The sequence below is a fragment of the Cajanus cajan genome, chromosome 6, assembly GCF_000230855.2.
Source record: "Cajanus cajan strain Asha chromosome 6, NIPB_CcT2T_4, whole genome shotgun sequence".
Classification (NCBI taxonomy): Eukaryota; Viridiplantae; Streptophyta; class Magnoliopsida; order Fabales; family Fabaceae; genus Cajanus; species Cajanus cajan.
The window spans coordinates 60,589,514-60,617,301 of record NC_138522.1 but is presented as its reverse complement, the minus strand read 5'-3'; the positions used below and the strand labels follow the sequence as shown (position 1 = coordinate 60,617,301).

The window sequence follows — 27,788 nt, the reverse complement described above, 5'->3', positions numbered from 1 at the left end:
GTATATTAGATCAAGAAGATACCCGCAAATAGGGCTTAAGGTTATTTTTGAGCTTTGACATGTTTGAGTTTAAGAAATTTCACTCCAAGTATTTTAAGGATAAAGTTTAGGTTATATATATATATATATTAAAGAAGTTCAGGTTATACTTTGTATTGTCTCAAATCAGACTACTGTTGCATATTCTTTTAAAAAGTATCAATCTTTTAAATATGTATTAGTAATACAACTTCGACATATATCTCAGTGGATTATCTGGACATGTCCAGTAATCTCGTATAAAGATCTCAATCTTCTGGGAAAAATCCAATGCAAGCGACGACTCTGGTTATTAGGAATCAGAATGTTTCCAGCGTTGTGTATCAATAAAACAGAAATGGCGTATCTAAATAGAACTCTACAGACATACCCAGTGCTCATAATCTGGAAAAAGATCGTATCTTAAAAATAATGACAAAGCTAGAGATGCATATATTTACTTGGAAACAGAGGTGCCGAACATTTTAAATTATTTTTTTTCAACAAAAATGTTTTTTAGAAGAAAAAAAAACTAACCTCGTCTTATTTCATTTTTGTCTAAATTTAATTTCAATATTTTTAAATTAACTATTAAAATCTTATATTATAAATCTAAAATATAATTTATACAATTAAAAATATTTATTTATTAATATAGATTATATATTCAGAAGTGTTTGTGATACTTATATAAAATAAGATTTTATTAAAATACTAGTTTAAGTTTAAATTAGTTACATTTGTAAATAACTAAAGTTTATGTCTGATTGTTTTGGTATTGGAATAAGAAAAATCATCACATCTTTTAAAATACACAGATTTGGCTCCTCAATTTACAGAATAAAATAAAATAAAAATTATTAATTAAAAAATTAGTAATAAAATATATAAAATTTAAAATTAAGTATAATATCAATCGTTAATTTTTTAATTGACAATTATTATTATACTTTATTCTAAATTAAATCTTCTCACTTTGAAGGAACCAAACCCAAAATACATGTATCTTTAAAAACACATCTTAAACCTTTTTTAATCATAAAATGACAAATAAAAGATAACACTTTCATAATTAAACAAGAAGTGAATAACATGTTAAGAACTCTCATATTAAATATCACTATAAATATACTCATAAAAGAAATTTCACTTCTAGCATCAAAATATTTCTTTAATTAGATATACCCACTAGAGTAAGATTTTAATGAAAGCAAAAGACCTCCTTTATACAAATAAAATCAAATTTTCTGAATTTTAAAACAAACGAACCCTACAACAGTATGGGAGGAATACCCATGAAATCATTCACACATAATCACCAAAAATAAAACTAGTGATAGAACTTTGAACCCATGCAATTGCCATTTTATAATTTACTAATTCTGCAAATAAGCATAACCTTTCTAATTACTATAAATCTTCCTGTACGACTATCTCTCGAAAGAAAACATCCGCACGCGCACACAAAATTGTGGGAAAAAAATGTATTAAGTGAACAAGGCAGCACCATCCACAATGCTTGGATATCTTCTCTCTGAAACATGGTGTTAGCAACTATGTTTTGTTTTCACTTTTCAGCTGTGCCATGAAATTTCCTCCCAGCCTCGACAGCTTCCCTGTAAAGATGATGCACAATGAGCTACACAGTACACAGCATATTGAAGACTTCTATGTGCTAGCGTGACGATATGAATTGCATCTATGAAACATAATTCACTTCCAACTCGAGTAGCAATCACATCTAATGAGCGAGGATGCTTTATAATTAGGTCATACTTTTCTTTTGTTCCAATTTTATTTTGACAGACAGCACTACTAGTAACATGGCCTTCATCCTCATCTGGTGATTTTAATGTTTTTTAAACACTCAAAGTCATCACACACTAGCGCTCTCCAATGCAGTGCTCCACATGTGTATGAAGCATGTTTTTGTAAATTAGGTATGCCTCAAACCATGAAACAAAAAGTTCATAGGAATATCATCCCAAATCTTGGTGATCATATTAATTCCTAGTTAATAGTGCAATGTCTATATGCCAAGAAGTGATGATAAAGAAAATAATACGCAGACCTGAAAGCATTTACAAGCTCCTTATTTTCAGGATCAAGCTTTACTCCCTCATAAAAAGCATTTGCAGCTTCATCAAATTTCTGCAATAAGGATAATCAATCATAGTTTTAGAAACGCTAATCACATGAACTGCTGCTAATGTCAAGGGCAAAGTTTTCCAGGATAGCATGCCTGCAACACACGCAGAGCTGCCCCTTCCCTGTAACAAGCTTTTGGCCAATCTGGTCTTAAAGCTCTACAGGCCTTCGCATCAGCTAAAGCATGATCAGCTTGACCCAACCTAATCCAACAGAGACTTCTATTGGATAGCAAAGTAGCAGCATCAATGGGGTTCAGATCAATTGCCTGTAAACACGTTAAAGAAAAAAAAAAACAAAAAAACATCTGATAAACTGATCATAGTAAAGAATGAAGCTCATACAGTTATTTTTTCTCAAACCACACTACATAAGATAAGCATGCTCATGTCCTTAGAGACTACATAAGTTCATAGAAGGGATTATCTGAACTTGCACAAGAAAAGTACTCAGCAAATCTAAGTTACAAAAGAGACAAAATTCAAGAGTCAAATGAGAGATTAAAACACTTTACTTGTGTATAACAATCTATTGCCATATGATAGTCGTTTCTTTTAAAGGCCTCATCTCCTCTTGACTTTGCTTCTGCTGCTCTCTTTTTGGCTTCAGGGGACACCTAAATAAGTTGATAAACAAATAAAAAATTATAACAAATACAAAGATAAACTTTATACTCATTAACTGAAAGTTCAAAAATGTCCTTTTTATTATAGGGATGGACAATTAATCACAGCTTACTAACTTGGCAATGTATTAAAATCACAAATATCTACAAAGAAAGTTTATGCATGAACACATCTTGATATGATATAATGAACGACCATATAATCAACCACGAGAAGAATGATAAACAGAATCCCAAGAAGAAAGGGCCTGCTAAAACCAATTTTTTGTAAAAACAAGCCTACAACTTATTTATGGGGAATACAAATTATGCAATGGAAAACAACAAAGATAATGAAAGCATGATCTTTGAAACAATACAAAATTTGCAAATGAGATAGAGAGGCCAAGGGAGAAAATCCTTTTTGGTAGAATAAACATAATTATGAGACCTACAAATTTCTTCTACATTTAATGGTGCAGCTATTTATGTTCAATTATAAAGCTGCAACACACCCAATTAAAAACAAAAAAGTACAGCTAATACATGTTTAATAAAAGAAAAGCACACCTCAGGGACATTTTGCTCCGGAAAAGTATTGGCCTGATTAATTTCTTTAGCATTTACCATTTCATCCTGCATATTGCCCTTCATACATTAGGTTAAAAAAAAAAAAGAAGACAAGAAATCCACTTTCCCAGACAGCATGAAAACTAGCAACAGAAAGCATTAATTGTCCATTTTTTAACCATGAAAATGAGTAGAATATGATCAAAATCAGTTAAAGGATTGAGAATTTTAATAGTGGTAGAAGTATATAGAGCCCACTATTTGTTGAAAGATAGAATATTCGCTGGTCAGCTTGTGCAAAGCATATCTTCTTTTCCTTGGCAATTTAATTTAGAAAGATACAGCAAAATTCTAGAGATTGTGCTGTTTTTTTTGTAACAAAATAAATGCATTAACATATTTCCTTCTGGACAACATACAAATTTACATAGCAAATATTTGTATTTTAAAGGGAATGGTGTTTTAAGCATGATATCACAGTACCACATTCAAAAGAAAACAGTTATTTGATGTTCTTGCAGCAGAGATACGGCCCTTCTCAGTCCAGTTGGGCATAAAAGAAAAATTTATAATTTCAATACCTGTTGCTCTTTAGTTTCAGATTGCATATACTCAAGTATCCCATCAATAGTCCAAGTAGAAACAGTGTCTATTTTGGATGTCAAGGGGAACAATATCTCAACAATTCCACGGTGGCCCCTTGCAGCAGCAACCTGTACTGGCTTGACACCATCCTGTGATACAAACAGATGTTAATTTTTATTCCACATATTAATTGAAGCACATTGTTTACCACAATCATAATCACTACACACGACAAGCAAAGAGTTGGATCAAACTAAAAGTTTGAAGATCTTGAAAATATAAATAAACACGAGTACTGTTTTTGTGTTTTTAGGACTATTGAGTACTGAGATAAGTAAACTCTAAGAACTATTTATTTGGTCATTCCTACACTAACAGTATAAGAAGATAACATCGGGAATTAATCTTTCACACCTCGTCAAAGACATTAGGATCAGCTCCAGCTTTCAATAAGCAATTTATTAGTTCTAGACTTCCATTATCAGCTGCAATGTGCAAAGGAGTTGCTCCACCAGCACTTATATTTACTTTAGCACCTGCCTGCATATAAAGATTCAAATGTAAAGATACGGATGGAGCACGAGACAAAAACATACGGAAAGAAAGTAGCATCTTACAAACACAAATGCAAATGTTTAATACCACAAATACCTACAAACTAATAGACTTTTACATAAAAACACTAAACAATTGTTTAAAACCAATGTATTGCAAAAGTCTTTAGCTACATAACTTTAACATGTTGCATTATAGTACTGATAAATTCCATGCTGATAAATTAATCCTTAATCTGCATCATGTAATCTGTATATAGTACTTACTGATAAATTTTCTAGAATTTCCATGCTGGAGTATCTATATAATATCATCTGAGCACTCTACAATTCATTCCATGTTTCATAGATACAAAACAGATACATTGTATACTTAACTTGCAGTACAAGAAAGTTGACAGGTTGAGAAAGATATGGAACCTGAATTAACAGCTCTAAGCATGCCAGAGAACCAGCTGCAACAGCTGAAAGGAGTGGTGTAATACCATCTTCAGTTTCAGCATTAGGCTGCAAAGCAACATCAACAGGATGAAAAGGAATATAAAATGGTATTAATCAATAAAATATAAAATGAAAAACTAAAATTGAAATCTTATTTAAAAATGACATACATATTAAAGACCATTTGTTTTAACCATACCATACAAGGCAAATTGATGAGGCTTATGTTGATTTCACTAATTAAACCACCAAACTATTGATTGACACGGGAATTAAAAAATTACGCAACTACAGCATATTGATTATTGACATGTGGTCCAACCACTACTTCTTCATAAGTACACTGATCCAAAAAAAAAAAAGGAAGAATCTTTTTGAAACAAAAAACAGAAAAATAGATACTAAAGCCAATAAATACTCAGCATAACCAACTAAAAGGATACAAGATTCCCTTAGAAACAAGAAACTTTTGGATAAATAAAATTCCTAAAGATAAAGAAGTAAGGAACATCATTAAATCTTCCAATGAATTATACCAAGAAACAGAACCACAAAATAAAAAGACGACTTACATTAGCACCATGTTCCAATAGAACACTGACAGCAGGTGGTTGGGCATGACCAGCAGCCCAGACCAAAGGCGTTCCGGCATCACTTTCTAGATCAGGATTAACCCCCTTGGACAGCAAGTACTTGAGCAGCTCAGTATCTCCTGTAAAAAAAAATGATAAAAAGAATAGAACATAAGAAACAAGGTCACCAAACAAGAAAGAGAACCCATAAGGCAAATTTATTCATTTATTAATCATAAAAGGCAAAATAGAAAAGGAGAGGTGAAAAGTGAGAAGAGACCTATCCCTGCAGCATGGTGCAAGGCCGTAGCCCCTAAATTGCTAGCTACAGTGGGATCGGCACCATGGTCAATCAGATACTTAGCCGTTGCGGTGTGTCCCTGACGGGCAGCATGAATGAGAGCAGTCTCGCCTGAAGAGCAATAGCAAATATGAATTGAATGAAGAGAAACTTTCAACCTTACAAAACTGACTTATACTTATATATACTAAGTTTGCGGGGCTGGACATTAATGAATCACTACTCTTAAATATATATAATAATAATCTCTAATGAGAGAATAATTACAAGTATGAACAAGAGAGAGATAGAGGAATCACCATCGTCATCTCGAGAATCGACGGCGAGGTTCAAATCAACTAAGAGATACTCGCAAACAGCAGTTTGGCCTTCACGCGCGGCAAAATGCAGTGCTCCTCTCTTGTTGGCGTCCTTAATTGCTTCCACAGTTTTGGCCAAATCCTTGCCCTCGTCCAGTTGCTCCGCCAACTCTACCAAACCAAAAAGCTGAAGCTTTAGCAAACTAACACCATAGAAACACAAACGCAAACACAAAGCATGCATTACAATTTACATACTCTTTAAGAGATCGATTGCGCCTGTGCGCGCGGCGTTCAGAAACAATTGAACTTTCTTCCTCACTGCATTGACAGGGAAAGAATAAGAGAGAGCGTTAATTATAATTTAAAAGTAATGAATAATCGATTAGGGATGCGACCTGCAAGTGCGTCAGAAGCATCGGGAGCCATAGTGAAGAAGAAGAAGGAAGGGTTTGGTTTGCAATTAGTTGTTTTGAATTTGCAAAGACTAACGAAACCTTGTAGACTCACTTTGATTTTATATATAGGCCACCAGTCACAAACACGTGCTTCTCCTCTATCGTTAGGGTATCACTCCATCCATTTACCTTTCATTTCATCTCACTTTCACATTTCCATTTTTTTTATTTTTTTATTTTATAAATGTTAAATTTAGACACAATATTTTGATTTACTATATAGGAGTACAAAGCTAATAAATAATTACCAGTATTTTAATTTACACTTTGTACAATATAAATATTTTTATGCAAATAAAATTCTTTTAAAAAGTATATAAATATATAAATATTTTGAATTTATAATGAATAATTTAAATTATGATATTGTTATTTTTAATTATTGATATATTTTTAAAATGTTGAAATTTAATTTTAAAATTAAAATTAAAGATATAAATAATAATAAATCAAGTATATCAAATAATTATAGTTTGAGATGGTCGAAAGATTTTTTTTTTGGGTTATTTAATTACAAAAATAGTATAGAGAAAATAAAGAAATTGTTGAAAATGTCAATTAGAAAGAGTAAGTAGAACGAGAATTTTACTCACTTAGTTGTCTATTTTAATTTATAATGTTCATTAATTATTATTATATATGGCAATTTTAATTTTGTTAAAATATAATTAAAATATTTATTATATTGATTATTATTTTTATAAATACGTTCATTTAATAAAAAAAAGGTAGAGATAAATATTAATAGAGAATTTTTCCTCATGTATATTTCTTGATGAGTAAATATTTATTTCATTAATTTTATCATATTGAAATGTTATTTTATTGAAAATAAAGAAAGAATCTCACTAGATGATTTTGATTTAATATATTAAGATAAATATTTTAGTAAATAATAATATATTGAGTTACTAATTATTATTTTATTAATAAGTGATTTTAACTGAAGAATGTAGAGTTAAAGAAAAGAGAGTTTTTTCCCAATTTATATTTCTTGATATGAGTATATATATATATATATATATATATATATTATACTATCTATGTTTTTTATTTAACAAATAAGGTTAAGTATTTAAATAGATTATAATTTTTTTTATATTGTATTGACCTTTAATTTATATTAAACACCTCTAGCTATATTGAATGAATATTTTTATGAATTTTTCTGGGATTTTTTAAAGATTCATTTATTTATTTAACTAGTTTGATTTTTATTTATTTATAAAATAAATCTTAATATTTTTAAAATAATATTTAAAAATATTATTGTATGATAATATAAAATATTTAATATAAATTTAAAATATAATTTATATGTTTTAAAATATCTATTTATATATTTTTAAATATAATTTATATATTTATAATTTATTATAAATTTTAGTTATATATAATAAATATTTACCGTTCAGTTAAAATTCTAGTTCATTATTATTTTTACTAATAGATGCCATTTTAATTAAAAAGGTATAGATAAAGAAATTAAAAAAGATTATTTTCAACTTATATTTCTTGAATAAAAATAATATGTACTTTCCTAATTATTAATCTTTTGAAATATCCTTTTTTTTATTAAATGTATAATTATCTTTTATTAATGTACAATTATTGCAAAGTAAATAGATTCAATTATCTTTTATCAATATCAATTTGACAAAAGATAGACCAAAAATGTACAATATTCAAATATTAAAGGGATCAAATTCATTAAAAAAAAATGAGAAAGCCAAATTGATAGGAAAAAAAAATGTTTTTGCTTTACTGAAAAAATAATAATTGTTAATTAGGTGTTTATATATATTGAGGATATTCGTGTATTGTTTCAATGTTGTCGCATATTAATGGAATAAGTGGAAGTAGGAGTGTGCAAAAAATCTAAATTGATCTGAACCAACCCATAACTGATCCGATCCGTTTTGAAAAATTCGATCCGTTTTGAAAAAAAATCCGAACCGAACCACTTTATAAAACCGATTCAGTTATTCGATCCATTTTTACAAAGTGGATCGATTTAGTTCGGTTTGGTTTTTTAAAAAAATCAATCCATATATGAGTAAAAAGTAGATAATCGCACCGCACCAAACCGATCCATTTTTAAAAAAACTAATCCATATAATAAAAAAACCAAACCGATCCACTTTATAAAAAATGGATCGGTTAACTGATCCACTTTTATAAAACGGTTTGGTTTAGTTCGGTTCGAATTTTTCAAAAAACCGATCGATAAACACCCTAAGCGGAAGCTGTCTCGTAATGTTTCAATGTTGTCGCATATTGAAAGAATAATTGGATCGTATATACATATCATTTAAATTAAATTTGAAATTTACGTACAAATTAAATACTTTATTTGAATCATGGTAAAGAAATACATATTCCTATGGTGTGGTATTTACCGGTGGCTCAAAATTGTTTACATGAATAGATACTCAGAGAGACGATCAGTATTCCACATATACACATAACAAAAAAGTTAACGGAAAAATGGGGTAATTGACTAGACCATAATTTCCTAATCAAATCTTCAAATCGGAGCCAGCTCTAAAAAAAACCCCAAGAGGAAAGCTGCACAGTTTTTTTCTTTTTTTCTCTCTCTCAATTTTTTCTCCTCCGTGCATATATCTAGAACATCTCTCTCCTTCTGTACAAGACATGATATTCCACACTTCAATGAGACTGCATAACAGAACATGCTACAGCCTGAGCCCAGTGCCTCAACTTGGTCTTTACATGTTCAGGGTCGTCCCCTGCATATTGCATCAATAACAACAAATGAGAAACCATGCATGCATGCATGCATCAATATATTTACGTGCAATGCAAACATGCAATGAATGAACGAGAAACCTGGGTGGCATGCATGCATGCATGAATATTTACGTAGAATGCAAATATGCAATGAATGAATGAGAAACCTGGGTTACAAATCTTCCAAGAATCAGAGTCAGGCGGTGGTAGCGGTGCATTGACAGGGCTGCCAAAGGAGGAAGAGTGGCGGCTGTGAGGGGTGGAGACCGGACTCGGCGAGAGCTGGCGGTTGACGGCGAAGTAGAGGTCGAGAGCCGGCAAGGTGTTGCACAGTTTCTGGCCATCTTCCTCGTTGAAACCAAACCCTAATTCTATGCATCCTTTAAGCTCGTGAAGATCATCGTCGGTGATGCCATCGCAAATGTGAAAGCTGTTCCTCCTAGCCCTCGTCTTATTGTTACACCTGCTTCCTCTCTCTTGCCTCCTTCTTCTCTCCCACGCAATGTCTCGTGGCGCTTCATTACACATCGACAACTGCTTCGACAACCGCTTCCTTTTCTTCAAATCCGCTCCTGAGAATGCCACATTCTTTAGTTCTGTTTCTACCTGCAAGAATCGTGCTCGCTCTACTTCCCCCATATATATTTATTTACACCTCTCTATATATTTATAGTCAATGATACCCAAAATGGTATTTAATTAAAGAAAATTTATGAAATGTATGTGCGTCTGGTGGTTAACGGCGGAGGCAGCCAAGATAGACCGGCTGCCTGCCTCGCCGAGAAGGGTTGATTAGTGTGGGACAATGGAGTAGTGTGTGTTGGGAACGATGATGAATTAAGTGGAAATAATAATGGAGGAGGGACCTAAATAGGAACTATTAATGGGGTTTTCAATTTCCTCATTCTTCTTCAACCATCCATTTGTAACTGTCGCCACAGTTAATTATAGGAATAGGAATATTTAGTAGATTCTACCTACATTAATTTGGGTCAAAGCTTCCTTATGTTATCAATCAGAATATATATATATTTGATTATGTTGAACCCTTGTTCCCAAATTGCTTCCTTCCACTAATAGCATTATTCAAAACTTATTCGTGGCCTTACTAGAGGACCGGTCAAACATATTTGATGCCTAAGTAAATTTTTAAGACAGTTTTTTTCTTAAAATGAAAAATGTACATGTCGAATTCTTTTTTTTTTTTTTTTTTTTTTTTTGCAAATATGAGTACAACTTTTTAAACACACATATTATATATGTATATATAATATAGTTTTTTTTTTCACTTTCTAATACCTAATAACAAATATTTTTTTAGCTATAGTGCACCTAAAACTTAAGTTTTAATAGTCTTACAAACATGAGAACAATTTTTTAAAACATATTTTTTTGTTTATACTTAAAACTGATTAGAAAACATTTTGTAGAACTATACAGTTTATACATGATGTACCAAAAAGAATGGTAATAAGCAGAAAATAATAAGACACGAATAACCCTATGATTCCTGGGGGAATACTTGATATTTTAGACGCGAAGCAGAGCTTTTTTAGCAGTTACGGTGAACTCGAAGAGATTATATATGTCGTATACTTGCATACGGTATTTGTGTCTCTTAGCTAGGTGATATACGAGTTGCAAGTTGGCAACACATGCTTGCATGTCTCATTCAGTGTGTGTAACGACTAACGACAAACTGTGAACAAAAGCTAGTATTCCACAAATTCTAGGGGAATATCGAATACTAAATATAGCTCTTCAAATTGAAGCCACGCTGTAACCAGTGCATTCATTCAATTACGATTCTCGCTCCCAACCTCCCATTCTCAGGTACGAAAACGGGAAAAAAAAATGTTCCCAAGTGGCTAGAATACAAGAAAGGTAGAAATTAACTTCATCTCCTTCTTCTCGCCTGGTTTGGTACCTCCAACCCAGGTGAGTCTTTGTTTGCTTGAATCTCCGAGGGTGATTAGAATGGCTTGACCTTAACCTATCACCCCATCACAAGATCAAGCACAAAGAAAAATCCAGAAGCCACTTTAATCCTTTTGGCGTACAGGAAAACGTTCTCCATCTTGTCTTGTGAGTTATATTAATTTTTGGTGATAAAATATAACCACCCATTATAATCGTTTTCCTGTACGGCCAAACGTGTTTCTAATCATGCATTGCAGTGCAAAAGGTCTCTTGGTTTCTCTTGTTTGCATCTTTGTTGGGTTGAATGGCATTCATGCTGATGAGGGGGCAGGGTTGATTTTGGGTTGTGGGTTGGATGAAGGAGGTGGCGTAGATGATGATGGAAGAGAATGGAGTCCTGATGATAAGTTTCTTCAGACAAAAGCTAACACAGTCACATCCAAAGCTTCCTACCAAGAACCTTCTCTCACGTCTGTGACACCATACATGTCAGCACGAATTTTCATGTCTGAGACAGCATATAAATTCCCCGTTCAACCAAATAAGCGATACTGGCTCAGGCTCCATTTTTATCCCTCTCTTTATGGCAGTTTCGATACCTCTGATTCATATTTCTCCGTGACTGCAAACGGGGTTACCCTCCTCAACAATTTCAGCTCCGCAATCACTTGTGAGGCTCTCTCACAAGCTTACATTGATAGAGAATACTCCCTTGCACCTTTGAATTCAGATACATTGATTCTCAATTTCAAACCTTCTGATAAATACCAAGGGGCTTTTGCTTATGTCAATGGCATTCAGCTGATCCAAATGCCCGACTTGTTTGATTCTGGAGTGTTGGTAGGGTATGATGACCAAACAATAGACATCAAGAGCTTGAATTTGCAAACCATGTTCAGACTAAACGTTGGTGGACAGTACATATCTCCAACCAAAGACTCTGGCCTTACAAGGGTGTGGTATGATGACACACCTTACCTTTACGGTGGAGGCACTGGTGTGACCAACGAAGTTGAAACGTCTGTCGCAATCGACTACCAGACCATGCCAAAGTACATTGCTCCTTTTGATGTCTACTCCACTTCAAGATCAATGGGGAATGAAAAGGATGTCAACATGGGGTACAATCTCACGTGGGTTTTCCAAGTTGATCCCAATTCAATGTACCTTGCAAGGTTGCATTTCTGTGATTACTATTACTCCAGGGTCAATGAGATTGTTTTCAACATCTATCTGAACAACCAAACGGCACAGGCTCAAGCTGATGTGATTGGGTGGACAGGAGGTAAAGGAGTGACAACTTATAAGGACTATGTGATATTTGTCCCAGATGGAGAGGGTGATGAACAACTTTGGCTTGCTCTTCACCCTGCACCAGACTCAAAGCCTGAGTACTATGATGCCATGCTCAACGGAGTGGAGATATTCAAGATCAATGAGACAGACTTGTCTGGTCCCAATCCTGAGCTTTCGGATATGCTACTCAGGCAGCATGAATTGGATGAAGAGGATTTCGGTTACCACAGATCATATCATAGGCATGCTGTTATTGGTGGAGCTGCTGGAGGTGCCGCTGGTTTTGCTTTTATGGCTGTACTATGTGTTGCTGCTTACAACAAGAAGAAGAGAGTTCCAAGATCTGATGGTCACACAAGCTGGCTCCCCGTCTACTTGAACAATCACTTCAGCAAATCCAGCTCCTCTACGAAGAGCATTAGCAATGCCAACTTGTCTGCCATGGCTCAAGGTCTTTGCCGCTATTTCTCCTTGCACGACATAAAACATGCAACCAAGAACTTTGATGAGTCCAACGTCATTGGGGTTGGTGGATTTGGAAAGGTGTACAAGGGTGTCATTGATAATGGACTGAAGGTGGCAATTAAGAGGTCAAACCCGCAGTCAGAACAAGGAGTTAATGAGTTCCAGACAGAAATAGAGATGCTTTCCAAGCTGAGACACAAGCATCTGGTGTCCTTGATTGGGTTCTGCGAGGAAAATAATGAGATGTGCTTGGTTTATGACTACATGGCTCTTGGCACAATGAGGGAGCATCTTTACAAGGGCAACAAGCCTTTGTCTACTCTATCATGGAAGCAAAGGTTGGAAATTTGCATTGGAGCTGCAAGAGGGCTTCACTACCTTCACACGGGGGCCAAGTACACCATCATTCATAGAGATGTCAAAACAACAAACATTCTCTTGGATGAAAACTGGAGTGCCAAGGTTTCTGATTTTGGCTTGTCAAAAACGGGGCCAAATGTGAACAGTGATGGTCATGTTAGTACTGTGGTGAAGGGTAGTTTTGGCTACTTGGATCCTGAATACTTCAGGAGGCAACAGTTGACTGAAAAATCGGATGTCTACTCATTTGGGGTAGTTCTGTTTGAAGCCCTGTGTGCCAGGCCTGTTCTCAATCCTAGCCTTCCAAAGGATCAAGTTAGTCTTGCAGAATGGGCATTGATTTGCAAGCAGAAAGGAAATATAGAGGATATCATTGATCCGTGTCTCAAAGGAAAGATTAATCCAGAAAGCTTGAAAAAGTTTGTAGACACCGCGGAGAAGTGCTTGTCTGATCATGGTGTTGATCGTCCCTCCATGAATGATCTCTTGTGGAATCTTGAATTTGCTCTCAACCTGCAAGAAAATTTTGAAGGTGGTTCAACTCGTTCTGCTCGTATTGAGGAACCTGAGTTTGAAGAAGTAAACTTGGGAGACAAGGACATAACAGCAAGCCATTATAAAAACCTGAGCCTCGGAAGTGAGAATGAGATTAGGGACGATTCCATTGAGAAACCGGCTGCCATCTTCTCAGAACTCGTGCTTCAAAAAGGACGATGAAGAGAAGTGCTCTGAATACATTGTTGTTTTGCTGTATTCGAGCATTCATGGAATTCAAGCAAATAAAACCGTTTAGTTTGCCTTGTTTTCAAAGTATTTCTTGGGTTTCTTATTTTTTAACCTTTCCCTAACACGACTTTTTTTTTTACTTAATGAAACTTCTTTTTTATTTTATACCCTCTCTCTATCAGTTATATAGACCGCACTTGGATTACTTGTTGCTTGTCGAACATTATCGAGAAATTGATTCTTACTCGTATTGTGCAAAAAGCATCACCGTTTTATGTTTTTGCTAGACTAATTTCTAGTTGATTTATAATGCGTGCGAAAACCCTGGCTAAAAAGCATTACTTCTTAAATTTGAAGGCAAAAGTTGCAAGTGATATACTTTCTATAGATTCAAATTTTTGTTTTCTTTAACCTGAAATTTGAAAAGAAAAATATTTGTAACGGATATCATGAGAAAGAGGATTTGTTGTCATTTGAAGGACAAATTTATTCATTCCAGGAAAAGAATAATGCCACAATCTCTTTCTTCAGAAGAGATGCCTATATTACAATTGTATGACGTCTCATGATCATGTGGCTGTCGAAGGGAGATAAGGCCCCTCTTTCCTCAAAGAAGTTCGAGCTTCAAGCTATATCTTCCATTGAGACCCGGTGAAGCTTTCAGGGGGATTTCCTTTGCACTGCATATGGAATGAATTTCCTGTTACTAGATGAAAGACTTCAAGAGCACCATGGACTACTTGGCAAGTTCGTATGCTTGGCCTTCATTCATCTTTTCTTCTGACCCCAAACCAGGGAATTGTCCAATATCATGGCCTTCTAGTGGTTGAAACTCGTGATTTAAACCAACAGCAAACTCTCCAGAGTCAGTTACGGGACTTTGGAAATAGTCTGCGATCTGTGTCAAAAATGTCCAACAACACAATTTTGAATGAAAAAAAAAACTATTTTTAAAGCACTTCACAATAGAGTAAAACTGAATTACTTATTGACAATGTTCACTAAAGACCAGTTTGGATAAATTTATCTAGAAACACTTATAGGAGAGAAAAATAAGAAGAAAAATCAAAATAAATTTCTTCAAAAGTTAAACATGAGTTAAAAATAAGATTTTAGGTAAACTAATAAGAGAGTACTTTTACAAATTAGCTTATGCATAAGTTAATTTTAACTTATGGAGAAACTTCATTTTTCCTTCCTATTTTTTCTCTCTTAGAAATGCTTTGAGAGAAGTTTACCAAAACAAACCTTAAGCATATGAAAAAAATTTGTGGAAGACAAAATAACAATAATTGACGAGTCAAAGTGAAAGTGGCATACATGGTTTGCTAGAGCGATTCCACTTAAGACAGCTGCCTCTATATTAGAACCCAGAAGCCAATCACCACATATCCCAGCCCTTCCAAAAGGATCAAAGATACAAGGAACTCCAGGTGTATTGGTTGGAAGAGCTGCACCCCTGCAAATCTCAGAATAACATAAATTTTAATGAATTAAGTTTACATGCAATGTTCAAGAGTAACCAATATGATATTTTAGTTCTTTTAAAATTATTAAATATTATATCCCATCTGATTTGTTGATGATTGTACTGTGCGCTGTGGCTTAGAACATCACAGAAGAAAGGCTACCGAGGGAGCAGACATAGTTAACAATTTTATTGTCAAACAACTGTATGGTCAAATGATTTCATAGTTTTTCCGTACCCCTTCCATATGGCACGATCTGCCCTACTAAAAATAGACATTGATATTCACATTTCACCTTCCAGCAAAATACCATTATCACTAGTATATATATGGCCGCACAGAAATGGTAGGGTTTGAATCTACAACAGTTGCTGAGCCTCAGCTGCTGGAAGGCCAATCCTCGAGGAGAACCCGAAGCGGAGAGAGGCAAAAACCAATGAAGCAAGCACTCTGTTCGATTACTAGAAGAGAAAGACAGGAACAAGCAATAGCAATAAATGAAATTTCTATTGCTATTGTGCAGTCCCGACTTTGTAGACTCTTACAGGGTCAGGAGCCGAAGGAATGGTGGGATATATAATATCCCGATATTCTAAACTAAAGGATGAGCGTAGTGACTGCCCTTATCATTTACGCCCTTTTTATCAACTTGATCTGTTGTTCCCTTTTACTCCTTATTAACCTAGTTATTTCATGCATAGACTACACATGCAGAATACCTAGCTTGAAAACCCATTTCCTAGTTACCAACCTGGCTACCTCCTTAGCACAAACAATAAAAAACTGTACACCTAACTAGGCCAAAACTATGGAAGGACATTTCAAAACAACAATTCTTCAATATACGATCCTTACCATAATTGAAGTCTAGTATAGAAAGGTTTTGGAAGTGACCCTTTTGATATTCCAAGGGCAGTCTCAACACCCTCTAGCATTCCTGCCTTTACTTTTGCTGCTGTAGCAGCAGGGATGTTTTCCTGATAAACAAATGATAGTTAAAAAACCCTAATTATTGTTGCAGGCAATACATGTTCATTAAAAAGTCCAATCAATACATGGCAATGCAGAGGTTATAAATAATCAAATCCCTTTAAAGTGTAATTCTAGGTAAGATAATGAATGATATATCATCATTACATTAATATTCCTCCCCCAACCCAAAAAAACATATTGAACGTTAACATTTTTAAAATTTTAACCACCAACCTGTGGAACCTTGTGCTGTTTTCCATAAGCAGCCGTGCTCAGAAAGGTCCAGCAGTGAGGACCACCACTCTGGGAAATCAGTAGTTTTTTGGTATTATTGGCCATCCATGACACTGAATCAACGCCTCTCACAAAAGCTCCTTCAAAAGGAACTTCTGTGCTACCAGGAAAAGGAAGAGGGTCCTCAAATGCTGCTAGAAGGGCCCATATTGAACTCAACTCCAACGTCTTCACACATTATTAAGCAATACAACAGAAACAATAATCAGTACGAGATGAATATGAGAGTGCCTCGGCAGTAAATCAAGCTGAAAAGAGTACTAGTCTATCACATAAAATGAACAGGGTATATCATGGACTGACCTTCATTTGTTTCGCAATTAATGGTAATCCTGATGTCATAAGCAAGCGATTTGCACATTTTCCTGTCAGTAAACAAGTTACAATAAGAAGCCAAAAACAATGGCATCGAGTTAAGATGGACATTTGGTTAAGATGGACATATCAAGTTACCATTGTGTGCAATAACAATGGCATCGAACTTGCCACGAGGCTTGCCATTTTCACTCAAGTGCCACATCCCATTGAATGGCTCCAGTTTACTGATCCAGCATGGCCTCACCACATTAACCATTTGAGTCTGCACAATTCATAACAGACAATAAAAGCAGCACAAACTGAAATTAAATTACAATCACCAATTTAAACCTTGTTTAGATAAGGTTAAAATTAACTAATGTATTAAGATAGACTCATTTTAACTTCTTGAAAAACTAATTTTGAGCTTATACATAAGCCAATTTAAAGTTAAGGAAAAAAACTTGATTCATTTTACCTTCTTAATCTCTTATCCTATACGTGTTAAGTTTTTCGAGAAGTTTATCCAAAGACCTTAATTGAACGAGTAAGCAATCTAATAGAGTAAAAACTCATTTTGGTCCTGAATTTAGAAAGTCCTGTCATATTAGTTTCTAGACCTAAAAAATTGTAAAACTATTATGTGAAAATTGACAATCACATTAGTCCAAAACTAAAAAATATGAAAAGTAATAATACTAATATATATTCAAAGACTAATATAATGGTAAATAGTTAAATTTAAGGACTTATTTTACATTCTTGTAACTAATTTTACAATTTCATAATTTCAAGGACTACTACCATAGCAGCTTCAAAATTCAGGCAGGAAAGTGAATGTGGACTCAATCCAATTAATATAAGGAGAAATGAATTACCTCAGATAGTAACGAGTCAGCAAGGAAGCGCATTCCATTGGTAGCTACATATCTCGTAGGTGAGGGTAGAAACGGAACAAAGCCACCACCATTATGAAGCTCTCCAACGGTCCCCTGCCACTCGCGCACCAAACCCTTCTCCATCCACGCGTTCACGATCTCAGCGAAGCGAGAATCCTCGACGGTAAAGAACTGAGCCGCATGATCAAATTTCAACGGCTGAGGATCGACGAGCCTGGTTCCCAATCTTCCTCCGAGACCGTGAATACCCTAAAACAACGTCGCACGAGCAGTCTTTAGCTTTGGAACACTGAAAGGGTGAAATGAGAAGTGAATTAGAGGGGGAGAAACTGACGGTGTCGAATACGGTGGAGCGAACGCCGCGCTTCTCCAAGAAGAGGGCGCAAATGAGGCCGGAGATGCCGCCGCCGATGACGGCAACGAGAGGGTCGTCGGAGAGAGGAGCGGTGAAGGTGACTTGCTCCTGGCTGAAGGATTTCTTCAGAATGGACCTTCTAGAAGTTCCGTACGACGATTTCCTGCGGGTTTTGGGGGAACTACGTTTTTGGCCTTCCATCGTCACGGTGCCACTGCCGTAGCCATTCATGTATCTTTTGCCACAGTTACACTGACACACACTCAGGGGTAACACATTCCACTTCTTCACACTCACACAAACCATGCTTTTCCAGATTCCGCTAGTAACTAACAGTCTAACACTAACGCCCCCATTTTTGTTTCAGCCTTATCTATTTATATTTTCATAATACTAACAATTCATGATTATTAAAATTGAAGAATACATTTATTTTTACGTAATATAAAAATAATTGTTATAAGCATGTGTTGTTTTTTCTCTTATTTATTAATATCTCCCTTCTTAGTTACTTCTTCTCTCTTGTTTAAGCTACGAGAATGTTTGAAAATATTTAAGCCTAAATAAGTTGTATGAAAGATTTGTAAGTGGCAATTGAAGTGTTTTTTTTTATTATTAATGTTGTTACCCGGTAAGAGGAAATTTCCTAGTGGGTTGTCGAGGAAAAACCTTGTGTTTTGGTGCTTCAACTAAAAAATCTGACCGAAATTTCTAATTTGTTTCTATTATTTATTCTGAGTTCAGTGTATTTGTTCTCGAGTTCAACATCGTAGGAGTATATATAATTTTTTGTATAATAAAAAAGGAGTATATATATAATTAACAAATCCAAGCTCAATTCTGGAAAAATCAAATCGCATAAAAATCCCTTGTTTTAACACAAGTATCATATGATCGTTATGTTTTCTCCTACCAGCAATGTCAAATCGAAGAAAACAACAAAAAATTCAAGCTCAATTCTGGAACAATCAAATCGCATAAATATCCATTGATTTAACGAGTATCACATGAACGTGATGTTTTCTCCTACTAACAACACCAAATCCAGCTCCTATTACCACCTAAAATAGAAAGACAGTGGACACGAGATTAAGCATTGATAAAATATGTTACAGACCCTACAATAAGGAATATATTTCATATAAATTTGCCTTACCAAGTCTGGAGCAATCTGAGGATATCAAATAAAATTTCGTACATACATCTTACATCAATAACTATTTATATATGAAATAATGTGTGCCGATATAACTTACAAAACATATACACTTCCAAGTTAAAAACAAGCCACATAAAAAAGTCAGTCCGGATGAAAAGAAAATTAGGCCATCTTTTGTGCAAAGTATCCCATCTGGTGTGCCAAAGGAAAATGAAGGCTATTTTCCTTTCAGCTGGAGGTCAGTAAAATCTTCTGAAGCTCATGATTGGACTGATATGTCCGCATTTGTCTGCTCGGTGATTTTAGGAGGAGATGTTTTTGTTTCCTTATCCACTTTTGGACGTTCTTTGGTTTTGTTTTTATGAGTGACAGAGCTACCATGTTTGGGGTTACTGCCAACACTGAGACGTCCTGGAGTACTAAATTCTGGAGGCATGTTGACAGCATCACCACAGCTTCTTCTCCGGGACAGTTTTGGCGACTTGGGGCGAGTCAGTGGCAGCTTCTATCAAAAGGAAAAGGGATGAAGAGTTTCACTAATTGATGGCTATTAGCAGATTTGGAAAATGGAAAGAGCCATAAATGAAATGATCATGACATAGGTGTATCCTAAATTTGTACTCCTGATTTTGTCATGCACTTTGAGACTATTCCTGCAAATTCCTAAATTCTTGATGGCAATTCGCATTCATCCCGAGAGTTGGAAAAGAAAAGAGTACCTTCTTCAGTTCTGTCTTGGGGGGTGGCCCCTCATAGTAGAAGCTTGGTACTGGTTTTGCTTTAATGACCAGGTTCTTTCTCAACTGTTTAATGGCTGCATCTTCCTCTTCCTATACAGGTCATATATTTATATAAATAGCGGAAGTCATTTAATCAATTCAATACGCAAAAGCAAATCTAGAAGGATAAACAGAGAACAAGTCACCCATGTACATGGGCAATTGGCATGAAACTAGGCTAGGCTTTGGCTAAAGTGATTAAACGTTTCTAGCACGAGGGGAAACTAAAAACAAAAGCAAAAAGCACTATAAAAAGCCACACATGGGTCTGTGGTAGGCAGGGTAAAGAACTAGAGACTAGTATATACCTTTTTCCTTGCCTCATACTGGCTTTTTTCTTCTTCAAGAGCTCGATGTTTCTCCTCTAACTTCATGTAAAACTGGAGAGATAAATCAAAGTAGCAATAAAAACCAAGACCACAAAATAGATTCAACTGATAATACGAAAGTCACCAACTAGGAAATTCAACCAATATACATCGGAATTAAATGTTCGGCACAATACCTCCTTCCGCTTCTCGGCACGATCTGAGCATCTGAAATTAGGAGCTGAACCTACAGTTACCTTAGATTTGGCAGTGCGTGCAGATGTAACGCTACTTGTTATGGTTAAAGAACAAAAGAAAATAAGTGTCATATTATGTTTAAATATAGATAAAGTGTAGCTCTGTTTGGAGGATTCCAAATTGTTTTCATTAAAATTCATAGAGGAAGTTTTGATATTTAGTATTCAGTATGGAAGATTCTAATTTTTATTTTTTTCAAATATACCTAAACCTTGATTTGTTCAGAATAAACAATCGAAATGTTCAAGATTTGAGGATACGAGGAAGCAACAGACCAATTATCTTCATCATCATGATGCTTCTTATCATCATGATGGAACGACTTCCTTGGTGAAAAAGGTGAGTTCGGCTGAAAAAGATGGAACAGATTTTGCATGTCAGTAATCTCATTAAACACACTCAATCTCACCCAAATAGCAATAGATGGAATTGCAAATCATCCCTACAAGACATATAAGCAGGTTAAAGTAAATCCTTCACATAGAATTTCTAGCAAAATTTTCAAACAGAATATTTTTTTTTTATACCAATTTTGCAAAGTCTTAGGTTGAAGAACTTCTTTTAAGACATTCAATCTGAATTAAAGTTGCTTGTATTTATTAGTTATGGACCTATGGTATTACGAGTTTCCCAAGAAATTTTTTTGGTACAGCTTGCATTTGAAATTGACCCAGTGCAACCTGTCAAACACTCAAAATGTAGTTTTTCGATTGAATCTTTGGCAGTTAGCAGGTATGTGTCAATCTAATTATTTAAACCATTGCTGATGAACTATCAAAATTGTGTTTTATAAGGAGACCCACAACATAATTACCTTTTTTAAATGGTGGCAGCAGGGAAAACAAATCTTTGATCACAAACATATATCATGCAAATAAACGTGCATTAAAAACAAAAAGTAGATCCCAGTTCTACTACTCTCTAAAACCTACACTACCATTTCACATACTTAATTAGGTACTCACATAAGAATTTAAGCTGATCAAACTTAAAATTTCAAAATATGATGTCACAAATCACAATACCTGTGAATTCTTAGAGGAATTAGGTGAGTGTATATTGTTAGCTTTAGGAGACGAGTTCAGACTAGTTGTGACAGGTTCAGTATCAACAGCCTCTGCATAGGTGACGTGCTTTTCAGTAACCTGATCAGATGGCTGGGGAGCAGAGGGGCTTGGAAGCTCTTTATCCACAGCATCCATACTTATTTCTTTGTTGTCATCCAGCTTCTGCACTTCAGATTTCTCATTCTTCTCTTCTGGCAAGCTAACATTTAATTTATTGATTTTGGCACTCAAAACATCTTTCCTCTCGTGATGTTTCTCATAAGAATTAGCTTCAGCAGATTCCTTTATCTCATGATCCATTGCTTGAACCATTGCAGCAATTTTTGGAGAAACATGTATTCTATTACTTAAATTACCATTTGAAGCCCCTATGGCACCGTTTGGCTTCTTTTCCATAACTTGTAGGCCAGTGACTTCCCTTCCCATGGCACTGCACGCCATAAGTTGCAGGGTAAGTAACTTAACATTTTGATTAGGCGGCTAACATTGATAAAGAAAATATATGCCTTTGACAAGCAAAGAAGAATTCTAAATATGTGTATTACAACAAGAATATATTAAGATTGATAAATAAACATTCTACAGCTACATGTGCAGGTCTCTTCTATCGGCATACGATATACATAATTGTGTGCTAAAGCAAACAGATGAAGAAAAAGACATGGGGGCAGGGAAGAGAAGCATCTTTAAATATAATGTTAACTATATATGTAAGATCAAATGGTCCAGATTAGCTATTCCCACCTCTCATATTCTAACTTTATACACCCCTTATACCCGAATCTCTATGAAGTGCCAGAAGCCCAGAACTAGTTCCCTAATATTTCCCACCTCAAACCTAGAAAGACGGGAATGAAAAGAAAGAAAGAAAGAAAGATACAAATATAAAATACAAAACCAGAGATCTAAAAAAGTATTTTAAAAAATTTTAAAAAAGGAAACATGGGTGTTTCAAATAAATAAACAAGGGGAAGAAAAAAAACACATAGGATGGAGGTATAGATATGAAATAAATTCTAATGAAAAAAAATTGAGCAACTGATTTCTGGTAAGAATAATTCAAGATAAAGGATGTACAATCAGATAGATGACAATTTGTTAGAGCAGAAGAACAAGGGTGATTTCTTCCAAGTAAGTTTAAACAGATAATAGCAAACCTCGAAAGCATCTTGTGGCCCAAGCTAAGCTAACGACAATAAGGGATTAAGCTCGCGCACAACAGGTACGAGAATTTCTCCTTATTTATCTTACCAAAAGAGATGCAGAAAAATTGCTTTTCTAGCAGAATCTGTTCATATGAGTATATCCTTCATGTAATTCTAGCCATTTTAACAACCACTCTGAAACCTTTTACTTTTTGAAAAAAGAAAAAAAAAACGACGACTTAGACTTTGTTTTGACTTGTAAGTTGTAACCGGAGAAAACCGGTAAGAGAGAGGCATGATTCCGGGAATAAGTGCAGAATCATTGTAACTATGCATGCAAGTTTGAATAAAGCCGAGAAAAATCAAAAGACAATTCCAACGTGGTCCAAAGACGAAAAACACACACAACAATAAGAAAGTCCACAAAGACAACGCTTGGTTGGGTTGGGTTTCGATTAGAACAGAACATAAAAAGCACAACATAGGATTAAGAGAGATCTCCGAAATAGGAAAGACCGAAAAAGCACATTGCAGAAGAAACGCACCACAATCTCGGTGGCGGTTTGCGGTGGCGCTCCGATCTGATAAGATCTCAGCCCTCTGCGTGCGAAATCCAAAATTTAAGTATGAATATTCCTTTTCTTTAGGGAGGTTTTTATGTTTAGTGTTTCTTAGTTGGATTAATGGGTTTGGTTATAAATAGACGCGGGCATTGTGGTTTTTCACCGTTTGAGACGGCGTTAATTAGAATGGTGCCACTCAGATTTGAAGAATTAATGTGACGTTCTAGTCAAATGGAAAACAACCCTCACCCCCATTTTTCAATCCAGTCCATAATAAGTTGGACAAAATAAGAGACAAACACCGGACACGTGTACGCTCCTCTGTGGTCCGAACTTGGAAACTTGTATGACCCTATAAACATTACGTGGCCCATTCTTAAGGGCTAAGGCCTACGCGTCCCTTTCAATTTTCTCTTAATTATTCTTTATTAAACATTTAATTAATTCTTTTTTAAGTAAGATCTCTCATCTCTTATTCCAATTACAACTAAAATTTCAAATTTTACTTTAAAACACATGTATCCGAAATGTCATGATTCAGTGGTTATTTTAAGAAGTATTTTATAAAATAAACATGATAACTTTTTCTGTCTCTTTCTTTTTCTATCATTAGTGTCGCTTCACATGTGATTAATATTGAATATTTTATTATTAATTTAAGTATCTTGTAAGATAAAAAAAATTAGGTTAGTCTTTTATTTTATTTTTTTAACTAGTCCCTTTGATATTTGAAATTGTTTTCATTTGTTCGTGTCGTTACTAAGTTGTAACTGTAGGTTGATAACTTAATGTAGCTTACGGGTCCTTATTCCTTAAGGTATATTAGAGGGACTTTAAAAGAATAAGTATAATACTGATAGGGAAAAAATTCAATATTGTATAAAGAAATGTGTGCATTAAATGTAAAATTAAAAACAACAATTAATTAAGTGAATTAACGACAAGTAATGGCAAGAATTAATGTTAAAAATTGAAAATTATAGGGACAATTTAAAAAATAAATTTAAATGGACTATAAAGATGGAGAACATGTTATATGAATTTAAAATATATTTAAATTAAGAAAATAATAATTTAATTACTCCAATAATATATTTTGGAATTGACTTAAAAATGCTTTTAGTTCTTTAAATTTTGGTATATATTTAATTGATCCATCAAATTTAAAATTTATATTTTTAGTTTCTAATTTTAAAAAATATTATTTTAATTCTTTTATTTATATTTTTTGTCCCTCAAAATTAGATTTTGTGTTTTTATTCTTTAAAATATCAAAAATTATTATTTATTTATTTTATTTAAATGTCATTTGTAAACTTGTTAAATAAAATTCACATTTTATTAAATATGTCATACAAAATTTTTGTACTAATTTTCTTATTAGTATCATATTTAATCAACTGATATTATATAATTATTTAAATTTATCAGTGTTAATTACGTTATTAATAGGTCTAAGGAATAAAATAATATTTTTTGACATTAAATAAATTAAAAGGGTAAATTTAAGATTTGAGAGAAAAAGAATTCCCAAAATTTGAGGACTAAATATTCAAGAATTTAGATAAAATTGCCATGCTTAATTAAAAATATTGTGTTGATAGTTGATAGCTAGTACTAGCTAGTTTCCCTACTAATGTCTTTGAGATTGAAGCAACGTTTTGATATATGAAGCTTGCCGAATCACATTGACCATTTGGCTACAACCACACTACTTTACGGAATTGACAGTGAACCAATACCAACGAAATTTCCGTTGCTAACGCCGTCCCTTAATGCCACCGTATTTTTACAACATTTCTTCAAATTACGAACCCTTTCTTCATTAAACTATAACATGTGAATACTATATCAACTATAGTACTACGTAAATTCTTCGAAGTAAAGCGATAACTTTGATTGCGCGAGTTTAATTAATGATTAAAAGTTGTCGTCTAAGGGACAAATTTAAGGATCAATCTCCCTCAGCTTGTCTAACATAGTAAAGATCCAGAAGACACCATAGCAACCTTTGCATCAAATAAAGTACACATGGTAAAAAGTTCTATATCACTCACAAGTAATCAGTAACGATGCATTACCTACAATTATTAAAATAGGTCATTTTCTAACATATTGTATAAATTATAACTTACTCTTTTTTCTTTTTTTATCAAAACTTCACAATTCTATATCTAATGGAGCCATAACTTATTTGGACATCTAAAATTAATCAACCAATGTACCATCAACTTAATCCATGCTACGTACCATAATAGGTTTATAGAAGTCGGTAATCATAATAGTCATTTAATAACAGAAAGTCACCTTTGTTGCCACGATTTCAAAAGTTGCTACCATACCAATTACACGCATAGCTCCTTCGCATCAATTGATCTATAGCCTCACTTAATACATGCTACGCAACACCTATAACTTGTAGAGACCGCCACCATTTAGGTTAGGGTTCATGTTTAATTTCCCAAATTATTTATATAAAAATAAAATAAAAAAGTTCTAGAAAATGTTAGGCAACGTGTAGGAAGTGAAAAGGATGCATACTGCATGCAATTTAAAATTTTGAATTTGTTATCGATGAATGACGATGTTGTTGCATGGGTTAAACGTATTATATATTAATTAATGCCACTCATGAATAATATATAATGTGATGGACATGTATGGATTCTATTTCTCTCATTTTCTCTCTCTCCGTCATTCCGAGTGAGGTATACAGGGTAACAACTTAATTGAATGATTTGTGCATTGCTTAATTAAGCATCGTATTCCAGACATAGCCTTGCCACTAAGCTCAAGATTTAACGTCAGTAACATTATAACATATACGTTTAAGTATTATCTATAGAAAAAGACGTGCCTGCGTACATATCAACATTAGAAAGCTTTACTTTAGATTTAAGAAAATGCACATTAACCTAATTAATTACTTGAATATGATTTGTTTGTTTCTCTGTCACTTGATTTGTTTTGCAACAACTTGTACACTTGAATTTCCCACACCATGTAACATTCCACTGATTGATTACTGACAATTAAAATGTGTATAATTTAATTCATAAAGAAAACGTAATTAATTCAAAATTGAAATCTTCATATATCAGCCGTTTTTGCATTAATGCAAAGTAACCATAATTTTTATTTTTTGTCGAATCAAGGGGTAATAAGTATATAAATAAAAGCCTATGATCTAAAAGTGGATAGATTGATTAATTTAAATTGTTGAACGGCGCGTATTTGTGTATCTATTTCATGCGTTTGTTTTTAGTAATAGGAGTTATTTGACAAAGACATATTTTCAACCATTAGGGTTGAAAGAGATGGTAGAGATAGACATTGTAAACTTAACCTATATATAGATAGGTTGGCGAGTTTCTATTTAGATGCTTATTTTAATTTGCGATCAGTTCTTAATTACCATTGCTATTTGCTAGCTAGGTTTGCTATAATTTTGAATAACTAAAGCGCCATTATACCTTTTTGAATTTGAAGCTGCCAAGGAGGGTAAAAGTTTATATCTTTCTGATTATCCATTTCAAATTCATAAAGTTCATCAGTACTCTGCACTTACTCATGGTCGGGGTATTTATTTGGTATTAATGTGAAAGTTCAAGTAGAAGGTGGTAGAGAATTTAATCAATTATGTGCAAGTGCAATACTTCATTTCTGTAATGTTTTGGCCCATAATTTATGGTTTTGAATTATATATATAGTTTTACTAATTTAACACATTAATAATTATTTTTGTTAAAAATTATAATGGGATGAAATAATAATAGTTTTATTTTTTATTCTTTTAACTAAAACTTTTATGGTATTTTTTTCCCTAGAAAGAGGACAGACGTGGGAATGAAGAGAGGATAGAAAAGTATGTTCTTTTATCACCAATAAAGCAAAGTATGAAAGCCTTCTTCTTAAAGGGAAGAAAAATACTATTTAAGATGCAGAAAGACTATATTGTTTTTATTTTCTCATACTTTTTTTTTTTACTGATAATTATGTCATTCAATTTGTGTATCTCTTTTCTTTTGCTTTTCATGCAATAGAAAATATATATTTTTCTTTTCATTCAATTTTTTCTTATTAAATTTTTTATCTATTAAATTATAATAACGTCAACAAGTTTCAATCCTAAAATCTTATATTTAATATCTAACT

The 27,788-nt window shown here is 33.8% G+C and overlaps 5 protein-coding genes across 12 annotated transcripts; 1 reads left to right on the top strand and 4 right to left on the bottom strand.

Moving 5' to 3' along the window:
- Window positions 1–1,168: 1,168 nt before the first annotated feature.
- Window positions 1,169–6,640, bottom strand: TPR10 (ankyrin repeat family protein). Its single transcript, XM_020356191.3, has 13 exons — window positions 6,491–6,640; window positions 6,351–6,413; window positions 6,093–6,263; window positions 5,773–5,904; window positions 5,493–5,632; window positions 4,900–4,986; window positions 4,340–4,465; window positions 3,922–4,074; window positions 3,341–3,406; window positions 2,681–2,782; window positions 2,261–2,434; window positions 2,090–2,169; window positions 1,169–1,634 (listed from the first exon to the last, which is right to left on the bottom strand). The coding sequence occupies exons 1-13, from the start codon at window positions 6,519–6,521 to the stop codon at window positions 1,586–1,588; spliced, it is 1,374 nt and encodes a 457-aa protein (XP_020211780.2). The 5' UTR covers window positions 6,522–6,640; the 3' UTR covers window positions 1,169–1,585.
- A 2,238-nt stretch (window positions 6,641–8,878) lies between these two features.
- LOC145949384 (uncharacterized) lies at window positions 8,879–10,154 on the bottom strand. Its single transcript, XM_083059206.1, has 2 exons — window positions 9,469–10,154; window positions 8,879–9,300 (listed from the first exon to the last, which is right to left on the bottom strand). Exons 1-2 carry the CDS (start codon window positions 9,938–9,940, stop codon window positions 9,221–9,223), a joined length of 552 nt encoding a protein of 183 aa, XP_082915332.1. The 5' UTR covers window positions 9,941–10,154; the 3' UTR covers window positions 8,879–9,220.
- A 1,313-nt stretch (window positions 10,155–11,467) lies between these two features.
- ANX1 (Malectin/receptor-like protein kinase family protein) lies at window positions 11,468–14,233 on the top strand. The gene has a single exon (XM_020357269.2). It carries the CDS (start codon window positions 11,468–11,470, stop codon window positions 14,057–14,059), a length of 2,592 nt encoding a protein of 863 aa, XP_020212858.1. The 3' UTR covers window positions 14,060–14,233.
- A 253-nt stretch (window positions 14,234–14,486) lies between these two features.
- Window positions 14,487–19,143, bottom strand: LOC109796844 (FAD/NAD(P)-binding oxidoreductase family protein). Its single transcript, XM_020356666.3, has 8 exons — window positions 18,334–19,143; window positions 17,979–18,248; window positions 17,257–17,383; window positions 17,107–17,168; window positions 16,744–16,971; window positions 16,393–16,514; window positions 15,389–15,527; window positions 14,487–14,966 (listed from the first exon to the last, which is right to left on the bottom strand). Exons 1-8 carry the CDS (start codon window positions 18,658–18,660, stop codon window positions 14,805–14,807), a joined length of 1,437 nt encoding a protein of 478 aa, XP_020212255.1. The 5' UTR covers window positions 18,661–19,143; the 3' UTR covers window positions 14,487–14,804.
- A 300-nt stretch (window positions 19,144–19,443) lies between these two features.
- Window positions 19,444–23,775, bottom strand: LOC109797583 (uncharacterized). Of its 8 annotated transcripts, none has more exons than XM_020357667.3 (7): window positions 23,616–23,775; window positions 21,884–22,355; window positions 21,119–21,207; window positions 20,798–20,891; window positions 20,601–20,672; window positions 20,233–20,343; window positions 19,444–20,018 (listed from the first exon to the last, which is right to left on the bottom strand). In XM_020357667.3, the coding sequence occupies exons 2-7, from the start codon at window positions 22,349–22,351 to the stop codon at window positions 19,773–19,775; spliced, it is 1,080 nt and encodes a 359-aa protein (XP_020213256.1). In that variant the 5' UTR covers window positions 22,352–22,355; window positions 23,616–23,775; the 3' UTR covers window positions 19,444–19,772. The 8 variants fall into 8 exon arrangements, with proteins under 8 accessions (XP_020213256.1, XP_082915331.1, XP_020213255.1 ...); XM_083059205.1 differs by lacking the exon at window positions 23,616–23,775 and adding an exon at window positions 23,083–23,555 and having other exon boundaries at window positions 19,444–20,015; window positions 21,134–21,207; XM_020357666.3 differs by lacking the exon at window positions 23,616–23,775 and adding an exon at window positions 23,083–23,552 and having other exon boundaries at window positions 19,444–20,015; window positions 20,798–20,888.
- Window positions 23,776–27,788: the final 4,013 nt, after the last annotated feature.